Here is a 12536-nt window from a genome sequence, read left to right as displayed (position 1 = left end):
ATGTCTTTTCTTTGCTCTCTGCCCATCTATTTGAGCTCAGTTTTATATAGCACCAAAATATTGAATGTCAGGCCACTTTGAACTGTGAGATCAAGACTGGATTAGACAGAAACCCCAACAATCCCCTATGAGGATGGTGAGAAGAGAGAGGGAGACCGTGGTGAGAAGGAAATCTCTTTTCATGAACAGAAGATCCCAGAAGTGACCAGTTTGGGGGTGAGGAGGAAGAGAAAACAAACAGAGAATGGGATGTTTTTTTTTTGTTTTTTTTTTTATCTTACCATTATGAAAGAAGTAAAACTTTTATTTCTTGTGCTTTTGAATTGACAGACTTAGTTTTATCTTCATGTCAAGCATTTAGAAGACTTTTACATGGCAAGAAAGGCCCTGTGATGAATCTTTCCAGCGTGACAGATTGGGAGCGTCCTTTCATGTCTTTGACCCGCTATTGATCTTCTGATTAATCACATGAGTTAAGGTGTGAAAACAGGTGTGGGTCACTCGAAGAGGAGTGAAAGAAGCCATCTATGTAATAATGTAATAGTTGATATACTTCATATGAGTCCTTTGATACTCTTTTCAAAGTAATGTCTGAATTGGAGATATAAGAAGAAATCTTGATGAGGAACTTCACATCTGTCTGAGATGATTTTAGTATCGATAATATATAAAGTCTGTCTTTATTAGAAAGGCCACTGTGTGAACATCTGCAGTGGCCTGCCTAATAAAGACAGCTCTATGAGTTTCCTGTTTTCTGACTCCATCAAAGTATAACAGTTTTATGTGTGCTGATAAATAATAGTCTTTGGTAAGCCCATCCCTCCCTCATTGTGTCATACTGGAGAGCTTATAATTCACGCCAGGAAATTTACCTTTCCAAATAAATCTATTTATCACTTTGTCTCATTCTCTAAACTGGTAATCACGGATGTGGATAAGCAAAACTAGAACAAACAGAGCAGTCTGGGCAAGATATTAGTTTTTCCCACCATTATTCTGCTCAAGTTCTAATGGCAGGAGAGCCCATCTATCAAGAGCCTTGTTTCTCTTTTTATTGATATGTGCATAATTTTCAATAGAAATTTACTACATTCATAATCTTATACCCAAATAACATATAGAAGTAGCTCCCAAGGTCTCCTAGTATTTCATAGCTTGAGAGACTAGGGGAAGTTTAAACATTAATATTAAGAGTATACCCTGCATCTGCAACAAGTTAATTAATCTAGAAACTCCTCGTTCTGAATTCTGATCATGGTATTGTCTGCCTGAAGAAAAATGTTATACTCCGTTTCCCTTATTGTAATAACATTGAGCTCTAAATGCGGATTGATCCTCATCAATTAAAAAGGGCATCACTTCCTCCAATCTTTTTGTTAGAATGGTATATTTGTGTATATTTTTTTAAATCCTGGCTCGTTACACTGACTGGTCAATATGCGGCACACATTGGTATGCTATAGGATCCCTGCCAGTTGGTCCCACAGACTTTGGTCTGTGGGACCAACTGGCAGGGATCCTCACCAGGTTGTTCAACCTCTCCCTGACTCACGCCACCATTCCCACCTGTCTGAAGGCCTCCAGCATCACTCCCAACAACAAAAAGACTAGAATAGACAGCCTCAATGACTACACAACTATAGCCTCACAAACAGCTTCTTCTCCTGGGCCACTTGGACAGTTAACAAACATTAGCACCCCACACCCAAACCCTGCCTACAAATCTGGGCCATGGTCTGAATAACTCCCATCACTCAGGGTACTCACACACAGACTCTGTTTAGACCAGCTCTTGGGAATAACCAAAATGACTGCCTCACTCTGGGGGTATGGACTCTTTGTTTTGAAGTATAATTAAAAATCTTTTGCAATAATGGTACCAATTCTTCCCTCAGTACTTATAACACTCTCCTGGGAATCTGTCATTCCCCGTCAATTAGAGTAAAAGAAGAAGACATAAGCCTGTTAATTCATGAGCTGCTCTTTCTTTTGTAAATTTATCATTGTGCAATCTCCCAGCGGAGGGCAGGTCTCGCTTAACAAGAAAGTGTTCTACTACTTACTTTCTTAAAAGTAATGGATTATGTTACTTAAGTACTCCCAGGAGAAAGTAATTCATTAATTCTTGTTACATTACTTTCTGGTTTCTCTGTAAAATGACCTGTTGTTGTGAAAAAGCAACTGTTGCTGTGACTTTGCACACTTAATTCAGCTGATTGTAGTGCATGTGCAAGTGGAATCAATAAGCAGGATAGATAGGCAGGCAGGCTAACACTTCCAACGAATAGAACTACTGGGAACTGGCTCTCTACAAGCACCGGTTCTTGATTCCCATCCCTAGATACATCTGAACAAACCACAAGATTTCTGGAATAACGAGACCAAAGTGGAGATGTTTGTCGAGAGTGCACAGCAGCACCTTTGGAGAAAACCAAAAAGCACAAACACCTCAGACCAACTGTCAGCTTGCTGGTGAAGGGATGATGATTTGGGCACCTTGCAGTCACTGAGTGGAGCATAAACTCCTCTGCATACAAAAGTGTTCTAGAGTCAAATGTGAGGCCATCTGTTTGACAGCTAAAGCCTGGATAAAACTGGGTCATCAACAGGACAATAGTTTATTTATTTAAAAGGGACAGTGGATAAATGTAAATATTCTAGAATTAGCTAAAAGTCTACTTTGCATCTGCAGTCCCTGGCAGGTCAGACAAACACAATAAATAAGGAATTTAGCACGCCATCAGGCAATGTACAACAATCTAATCCAGACAACAAATACATAAAATTACAACAAAGAATGTTATAATACAATGAAACAGAAAACAACAAATAAATAAAAACATACAACATTAAAGATAACACATATTAATATCAAGCTAGTGATCATGAATCTGATTCCTCTTTAGCCATCGTTTGAGATTAGTTTTAAATGTGTTGAAGGCAGCACATTCTCTTATTACAGCTCAAATATTGTTCCAAATCTCACTACCTTTCACTGATAACACCTGTTTACTGAATGTCGTTTGTCTAAAAGGTATTGCACAATCCCCTCTGGATACTCTTCCATTGATATTGCATTTAAACACAAACTCCACCTTATAAACAGAAAAAGCTAACTTAAATATTTTACAGTTTTTAACACTTTTTTTTTAAGATATTTTTTTTTAGATAAAGTAAAACTATAGCTTTTAAATCGCCATTTGATACCTCAGTAAATATGGCCTATGCCTGTTGCAGCAGTCACTTAATCGTCTAAGTAACAATACGTCACATTAATAAGGAACTGGGAGCATTAAAACAGTTTATTCAATTCTTTATTGCACACTGTGCCTGTGTGTTTCCACAAACCGTCTTATCGTTCCAAGATTATTTTTAAAAACTCTCATTTTGTGACAAACCCTGTGGGGACAAGTTGGCAAACGTCTTGTCTGTAAGTCGTATTATGTCAGCGGCGGAGGCTGAGCCGTGCTCCTTTCTGTGTAAGCAGGCTGGCCAGTTCGTGCGCACATGCGCACGAACTGGCCAGCTTTAAGCTTTAAGAGCGCAGCGCTGGAAGCAGACGCCAGCAAAGATCGGTAGAGAAGCACAGGCGCACTCGGAGGAGGAGGGCGCAGATCTCCTGCGGACCATCAGCTACCAGATGAGCCATCACTGACAGCCGCAGACCCGGCTCTGCGCTGGGCACCCGGAGCGAGGCGCATGCATTTGTGCCACACGGCTCTACTCACAACTTGTTCTCCATAGACACTTTTCCTCATCCTGTTTACTTGTCCATTCGTTGTCATCATGGTACTGGGCAAAGTGAGGGCCTTGGCGATCTACTTTGACAGTCTGAATGAGAACAACCTGCCGGTGTTCTCCGGAGGAGACCTGGTGTCGGGGAGGGTTGTTGTGGAGGTCACTGGGGATGTGCGGGTCAAGAGCTTGGACATAACCGCGAGAGGAGTCGCCAAGGTCCGGTGGACAGAGTCGAGAAACGCCGGAGCAAACACGGCTTATACTCAGAACTACACAGAGGAGGTGGAATACCTGCATCATTACGACACCTTGATAGGAGAGGAGAGAGGTAAGGAGTTGCTCCTTTTTCTTCTGCTGTTTCGTGATCTGTGTGAAGTGGTGCGGCGCAACTGATCACTGCAAACTTTTGACAGAAGCTCGTCCCCAAACTTTCTTACCGCGGAGTGCGTAATCGTGTGCCAGAGCCACAGAACACCGGGACCCTCCGGGCAGTGGTACTGATGCAGCAGCTGTAGGCGCGATCCATCCTCACTTAAAACCAATTATTAAAGCAAACGTTTGATACGCGAAGGGATGAGGGAGTCTGCTTTTACATGCGGACTGTCTGGATGTTGACATCACAGGGAGGAGGGAAAAAGTTGAAATCTTCCAGTGAAACACTTGATGAAAAAGAGCAAAATCGAAAACATGGCGCTTCGTATTTTAGAGCAACATTTTGGTTGAACTAATGGCACAAGGACCTTTTTACTGATGACATCTTCAACTAGGCTAGCACAGGCAACTCCCTTTGTTAGAAGCGGTTCAAACCTGTTCAGAAACTGCCAGCGAGAGAGGGAGGGGGGAGGACCAGGCTGACGCTCAGCGCGTGTTGTAAAATCAGCTGCTGCTCCTAACACTTGTATACCTGTGTTGGAGGACCAGATGATTTGGGTAAGAGTAAAACATGTCACATCAAGGATTTAGGTCACACGTGAACTGTCTGTTCAGCAGGTTTTTTTGAATTATTAGAGGTTGGGAAGATGAATAATCTCAAAACTGAAACGATGCAGCCTGCAGGAGTCTGGTCTGTGGACAGAGCTTCTTTTCCCAGCAGTCTAGAGGCACAGCTTTTGCTCTTTGTTTACTCAACGATGGATGGTGGAAAGGTCAATAAGAAAAGACACAATTTCACAGGTCTTGCAGAGTATTTAGACTTAAACAAAGTGCTGCATCCACCTGGTGGCTGTCTCTGAAGACTTCCAAAAAATCTCATGAGCTTCCAGGAGATGCAGCTTGGCTCTTTGTTGTAAGTTGAAGACATCTTTACAACATCCTGGAGTTCCTTGCAGATCTCACTTTGACCAAATCACAGTACAATAATGTGACAACACAAAAAGTAACACATTTTCAAAAGTCCGAGCCTTGAAGTATCAGAAATTTGCAATTTTTTAAGTTTAACTGATTGACTTACCATTAATAGTCGTTGTATGTTTTTAAAGGTCTGTCAGTATTTTTGAACAAATGCAATTTTTTAATCAGTAGATAGAAAACTCAATTTAAGTGGCTTATTTGTCATTTCATTCATTAAAATAAAAATTCTTTTGGGCAGATGATGGAAGGGCAGAATATTCCACATATCTCCTGTTAAAAAATTCATCATTGTCATCCTTTGCTCAGTTGAATAATGACTGTTACAGTTTACATCAACCAAACCAGAACATATCCAGCGTCTAATGATGTAACCACTCGCATTTAAAAGGTGACTTTGGAGACATATCATCATTTTTGCTTGCTAAAAGTACTTTAAGTATTATTTCAGCTCAGCTGGTAAAATTAACTTGAAGGTCATGTTTGGACCCTTTCAAAAACCTCAACACTAAACTCTCACTCACTCTGCTTCTACGTGGGTCATATCTCTTTTCTCTAAGCACAGAAGTGCCTGTAAGAAAAGAAAGATGAAACTAGCTGGGTGTCTTCTGATAACAGGGCATGACTGTAGAAGAGGACGTTTTTCCTTCATCCGTTCAGTGGTTTCAGAGTTTGCGTGAGAGCGGCAGGGTACCTGGAGTTTGCTGTCACTGTGTCTATAACACCCTTCCTCTCTACCTCCCCCACCTTCTCCTCTTTCATGCCACACACCACATGGCTGGGCTAATTGTGGGCAGGGGCTTGCCGGGGCTGAACCAATCAGAGCGAGACTTGCAAATTCATGTCACGTTGTCCACCAATGGGAGGACGAGTTGTAATGCCTGCGTTGGAGTTTCCAGCTGAAGGAAGCTGCTCAGTCTGGTTCATACCGGTCTACTCCTGCTTGCTCCGTGTTGCCGGTGACTTGACAGGGCGCACGCTTATACGCGCACTGACATACACACACACACTGGCCGTTGATGACAGTTCTCATAGCAAACACAGACATACATAAACAGCAGAGACTGAGGACGAAGCAGAACTGAGGTGGAAAGAAGCTGAAGTTCAGCAGGAGCATTTAGACGCAATATCACACACAAACAATAAGAGATGAAATGAGGAAGTGCTGCTTCTCCCACAGGGTGTGTTGCTTTGGCAGCCCTCTGACACCGCAAACAAGCTGCTTTTTCGCATTCAGGCAAAACAACTGTTACTAGAGTTTCTCAAATGAATTTTGTGACAGTAGAGAGAAGACTGGATGTGAGTGCTTCCCAAAAAGTGTAAGATATAGCCAACAACCCATTTTTTAGGGCATAACCTCATAAAATTCAGAAGGTCGCCAGGGTGGCATCTTTAATTCTTGTTGTGATTGACCAACAAAGCAAATATATTAAGTATAAAAGACCAATCCAATTTTATTTATCTAGAAGTACGGTTGGCTCATGGTGCTTTATATTGTAAATACCCTACAGGCACAGGTAAAGCAGGGCTTGTTTGTTTCAGAGGCTGAAAACTGCTGATAGCAAAGTTTAATATGACAAAGAGCAGCATATCTGGAAGCTACAAATGGAGAATCTGCAGTTTTGCTTTAAAAATGTATTGCCATTTTTCCATCTCCAATTGTGCCATTTTTTTTTTTTATCTCCAAACCTTTTTGTCCTCGTGATCAAATGCCTTTCTTTGTGTGTGTGTGTGTGTGTGTGTGTGTGTGTGTGTGTGTTTAATAATCCCTCTGAGGTGAATTGGAGTTCATTGTGTAATAAGGCTACCTGACATTGTGCATCCATAGCTTGTACCAAAATGTAGGAGGCTAGGTGCAGTGTGCAGGTGTACTCAGTCTCAGTGTTCTCTGTCTTTCAGATGAGGACTGTCCAGAGGAGGGCGTGACTGTCCTGCACCCAGGCTTACATGAGTTTGCTTTCAGCTTCAACCTGCCTCAGATGTGAGTACACGTACACCTACACGTACATGAGAATTTCATCATTAATTCTTCCCTTCACTGCATTTCTCTTTATTTTCATCAGAGCTGAGGTTTTACAATTTTACAGTCTTGAGAAGAAACATTTGAAGATTAAACCTAAGATTTAGAACTATTGTCCTGTTACAATAAAACAATCTTTTGTTGTTGCCTCATGTCAGTGAACTAGTTATTCCACACAGTTTTATTTAAAAGTCTAATCACCTGATTTTAGGTAATTTAATTACATAATTTGCATTAAAACTGTATTGAAAACTCACCAAATTGTTTTTATAATCAGAATTTAACAAAAGGATTAAAAAAAATTCTCAAAGATCAACAAGAAGAAATGTGATGTGAAAACATGTTCATGACATGGTTGCTGACATGACTGTGAAGAAATAAATGCATACATTAATAAAGAAAACTGAATGCTCTCTACTTCCTGTTTTGTTTTTTTTATATATTTTCTGCTGGAACTTAAATGTAACGCAGCACAGAGAAAAATGTGTTTGTGAGGAGCTGTTTTCTATTTTATTCCCACATTATCCAAAATTGACATTTAGTTTCTTCACTGGACATTTTTGCAAATGAGTGCTTCCACATCGTGGACCAGATTATGTATAATTAACATTTTTAAGCTAATATGTTTTTGTTGTAATACAAAAATATACAAAACTGCCATGGTGGTATCCATTAGCTAATATTTCACATTACATAAAACTAATCAGTCTTAATTCGGTACGATCTACACTAACCTAACTGCCGTCTCCACTCTTGATGTTGTCTCATTAAAAACATATCTTCCACAGATACTACCTTCTAATATTCACATAACCAAAGTAATTGAGAGATACATCAATCTTGTTGATGATGTAAAAAATCTGAAACTTGGATAACAAAACATTTGTAATCAGACAAATGTATCTGATGAAATACAAAATTAGGAAAATAAGGGGGTGGAGCGGGTATGGATAAATAAATAGTATCAGTATAGAGGCACAATAATGCGGTTACTGTTTACCTTGTAAAGAAAGATTTCGCTTACGACTATGAACCTGCTCCGTGACCTGTGTAACTGTAGCTGAGGCTTCATGTTTCAGATGTCTATAAGCAAATTTTACTAAAGTAACTGTTGCCGTCTGTATTTGTCACATGGTTTTGTTTATATAACTGTTTGAAGGCCCAGACAGGTACAGTTACCTAAATTTTTTTTTTTTTTTGAAGATTAAACAAAGATTAGAGACAGATTTGTATACCAGGACCCTGAGTTTTACCTTGTGAACCTTTGGAGGTATTTGACCCCTAGGTTTTGATAGTATATTTAAAAATGAGGGACAGCAGTAAGAGACGCTGACCTTCAGTTATTTTTTTTCTGAGTACCAGGACTTGTTGTACTGGTTCTTGTTCTGAAGGAAAGGATGTTGAACTTGCACACAGAGCATAACCACAGACCACCCACACTTTTTAATCGTCCTCCCTTCCCGTCTTTTCTTTTTCTTTCTCAGGGCTCTGGCGACTTCCTTTGAAGGGAAGCATGGCAGTGTGAGGTACTGGGTGAAAGCTGAACTGCACCGTCCATGGCTGCTCCCCGTCAAAGTGAAGAAGGAGTTCATTGTGTTTGAACACATCGACATCAACACCCCCCTGCTGCTGGTAAGCCTGTTCACTTTACGAGGAAAGATCCGTATGACTCCCAGTGCACTGCAGCTGTGTATCTTAGCTTAGCACTAAGACTGGAAACATTGCTAACACATCTACAAGTAACATGTTATTTATCCACACAAATAAAAAGATAGACAGCTTTTATTGTGGTGTTACTCTTAGTTCTTCTTCCATTGCTGCATTGTTCTCATGCTGAAAACAGTGGTTTTAAAAATGTCAAACTGCTCCTTTAAAGGGTCCAGGTTCTGAGTTGAATGCTGTTTCTTTAAAATCTTTTGCCAGCAGTTTAAAGAGGTCATATGTGTTAACAGGCCCCTCAGGCTGGTACAAAGGAGAAAACGCTGTGCTGCTGGTTCTGTGCTTCAGGCCCCATCTCCCTCAGTGCCAAAATAGAGCGAAAGGGCTACACACCAGGTAAGCCACACCTCCTACAACTTCCCCCAGGTGTTCTCTTCTATTTTTGGGAATTCACTTATCTTGCTTCTCTCTCAGTCTGACAGACTGATTTCTTCTCCCCTCTTTCCAAGGTGAGTCAATCCAAATTTTTGCTGAGGTGGAGAACTGTTCATCACGCGTTGTGGTCCCTAAGGCCGCGCTTTACCAGACTCAGACCTTCTTCGCTAAGGGGAAGGGGAAGGAGATCCAGCAGCTGGTGTCCAATGTGCGAGGAGATCCTCTGCCACAAGGGAAGAGCCAGAGCTGGGAGGGAAAACTGCTCAAAATCCCTCCTGTGTCCCCCTCCATCCTGGACTGTCCCATCATCAAAGTAGAATACGCCCTTGTGGTGAGTTCACATGTTTTTTCATATGTTAAATGAAATATGATGCCAAGCTTCCCTTTGCTGATTTTATTCAGGGACACTGACAGGAGCATAAAACAAAGGATTCAGAATACAGGATATTTGCAAGGTTACATTTGTCTGATAAAACTGCATTCAAAGTCAACTTGATAAATACGTTGGACTATTTTAAATCCAATGAAAAATGCCTTCGAAAAATAAAAGAAAACAAAAGAAAAACAATTATTTGCTACTGACATCTGATTAACTGATTATATGAACTGATTATCTGATTAACTGACTAACCTTTTTATAATACCCTAGCACTATTTGGCTAATAAGCTGGTACAAAAACAAAAGACATATTACTTCCTTGTGATGTACAGATAGCCTTAAACAATAATAAACTCATCATAAACCTGCTTTTAAAACACTAAAACATTCATTCACTTGTCTCCTTTGCATGTTTGCTTCCTGCTTGCAGGTGTACGTGGACATTCCAGGTGGTTTGAATTTGTCACTCTCATTGCCGTTGGTGATAGGAACCATACCTCTTCATGCTTGCACCACCCGCACCTCCAGCATCAGCAGCAACTGCAGCACTTTGAGCTGGCTGGGCCTGCCAGAGAGACCTGAGGGTATGTACTGTAAATGCAGATGCTTGCATGCATGTTTATGTGCACAGGGTACAGAATGTCAACTTACGCCTGTTTGTTTATTGCAGCTCCACCAAGCTACAGTGAGCTGGCCATATCAGAGTCTCACAGGCAGGATTATCTGCAGGGATGTGATAGGTCTGACGCGGAGGGTGAGGACCGCGGATCTCTGCTAACATACATCACAGAGTTCAGATATCTGCCTCCGCCACTGTATTCGGAGGTACTTTTATCACACACACACACACACACACACACACACACACACACACACACACACACACACACACACACACACACACACACACACACACATCGTCGCCTCACAGGAAAAGTGCCCAAACAACATAAACAGACCTAGAATGAAGTCCAGTCTTTGTACAAAAAATATCCAGACAAGACACAAAAACATCTAAAATAACATGTCATTCAGTGAGCCCAAATCACAAATAGAATTTGAACCACTTTTATGATTTTCAGACCTATCCAAAACAAAGTGAAATCACTGACAAACAGAATTAGGAAGCAGCACCTGTATGGGTACAAGATTTAGACGCAACTAATAAAGGCTAATGACACACAAAAATACATTTGCCTCACAAAAACAAACTTCACCTTTTTTCAGTGTTATAGTTATCACTTCACGAGGATCCTGTAGTCATAAAGCTGTGTTTTCCCCTTCCACCCCTTCCCTCTAGGTCGATCCTTATCCTGACCCCTTGGAGGTGCAAGGGACTGTGGAGGTCAGGAGACCTGACACCTGTCCCTCCCGCTGAGGAGAGTCCGGGATCGCTGAAGCCTGTGCACAAAAAGACAGAGCTGCTCTCAGCCACCTGGCCCACACAGCCAGCTTCTCACCAGATTATATATCACCGTAAATAAGGCTGGACTCTGCCTGACCCGGGGAAAATCAGCTGAGAGAGTATTTGGTGACCATTGAAGTGATGGACCAGGGATTTCATGCCGTGCTGGATCCGCCATATCGTGTGCTCAAGACATGGCAAAAAAAGACAGTTTTTTAACACCACTTTATGACTCTGACAAGGCAGAGAACAAAGACTACTCCAAGTGGTCAGAAGAAGCCTCCTCCTGCCTCACAGTGAATTTTGCACATGCCGTTATTACTGTTTTACTATCAGTGGTTTTCTATACTGCAGATTGCCGCAGGCCTATACGCTACAGTATATATATATGTATATGTATACATAGAATATTTCACTCTAAATGGGCACATTAGTGACAGGATAAGAGCTATCTGCAGTAGTTCAGATGGCTGAACTTGTGACTGTGGCCTGAAGCTGCCACTGTCCCCACTGTCCCCCCTGAACAAAGATGAAAATTCATTGAGATTCAAAAAAAAAAAAAAAAAAAAGACAGATGGCATCACTGATGCAGAAATGTGTCACATCAACGACCACCTCGAGCGTTTAGAGCTCACGTAGTGTGTGTGTGTGTGTGTGTGTGTGTGTGTGTGTGTGTGTGTGTGAGTGAGGGAAAGAAAGTTTAGAGACCAGGTGTAAACCCCAACTGGGTCCACAGAAAAAGCACAACTGCAACTAACTAAGATAAAATACCGCAAGTCGCCTGCTGGTTTCAGCTCTAAACTAGAGCTTCTCTTGCTGTAGATTTATCCAGAAGCTTTGTGCTTGCAAAAAAGAGAAAAAAGAAAAAGGCAAAGCATAAAAGGTAAATGTTTACAGTTGCATATATCAAATTGAGAATGTTGTCCAAACATGACTTCTTCCACGTAAAATTTCAGATTACCAAGTGCAATATATTTTTGTATTTGTGATTTTTCTTTTGCACTAGTTTTTCATATACTCTGTTGCTGTCTATTCCATTTGCGCATTATATTGTTGTCATGATCAACTTTTGATAAAATAAAAGATTTATTTTATAACATAAGACGGTGGATCTGAGTATTTGTTATCATTCTTATATGTTGCAATAACACCCAGGAAACTACTGCAGTGGGTCAGTGATTACAAACTGCAAAAATCAAGCTTAGCATCACGGGCAGGGAATTCTCCAGGAATTTAAAACATTAATCAAAAAGCAGTACAGTACAAAACATTTCCTAAATTTTAGCGTTATGTACGAGGAGGCATGTCTGCTCACCATTTAAGAAGTTCAAACAATAAAAATAAGAATAATATAACAAAAAATTATTATTTAAATTCAGACATGTAGACAACCAATAATGCCTAAATTCTGGTTTAATTGTAAATAATAAGTTTTCTTATCTTTTCTCGACACATGTAACTTACCGTTCTGGTTCTAGATGCTCAAGTCAAAGTGCAGCAATTTGATAATTCTGCCTGATCTCAGCCTGCTTTTGTTTGGAGACGTAACCTGC

The 12536-nt window shown here is 40.8% G+C and overlaps 1 protein-coding gene across 1 annotated transcript; it reads left to right on the top strand.

Annotated features, from left to right (window-relative positions):
* Positions 1-3468: 3468 nt before the first annotated feature.
* Positions 3469-12085, top strand: arrdc3b (arrestin domain containing 3b). The gene is made up of 8 exons (XM_004572799.5): positions 3469-4066; positions 6985-7066; positions 8590-8737; positions 9058-9160; positions 9274-9530; positions 10009-10162; positions 10249-10403; positions 10879-12085. Exons 1-8 carry the CDS (start codon positions 3787-3789, stop codon positions 10954-10956), a joined length of 1257 nt encoding a protein of 418 aa, XP_004572856.1. The 5' UTR covers positions 3469-3786; the 3' UTR covers positions 10957-12085.
* The last annotated feature ends 451 nt before the right edge of the window (positions 12086-12536 follow it).

Source organism: Maylandia zebra, linkage group LG7, assembly GCF_041146795.1.
Source record: "Maylandia zebra isolate NMK-2024a linkage group LG7, Mzebra_GT3a, whole genome shotgun sequence".
NCBI classification, from domain to species: Eukaryota; Metazoa; Chordata; class Actinopteri; order Cichliformes; family Cichlidae; genus Maylandia; species Maylandia zebra.
The sequence above is the reverse complement of the archived record's forward strand: the minus strand, read 5'-3'. Positions and strand labels throughout refer to the sequence as shown.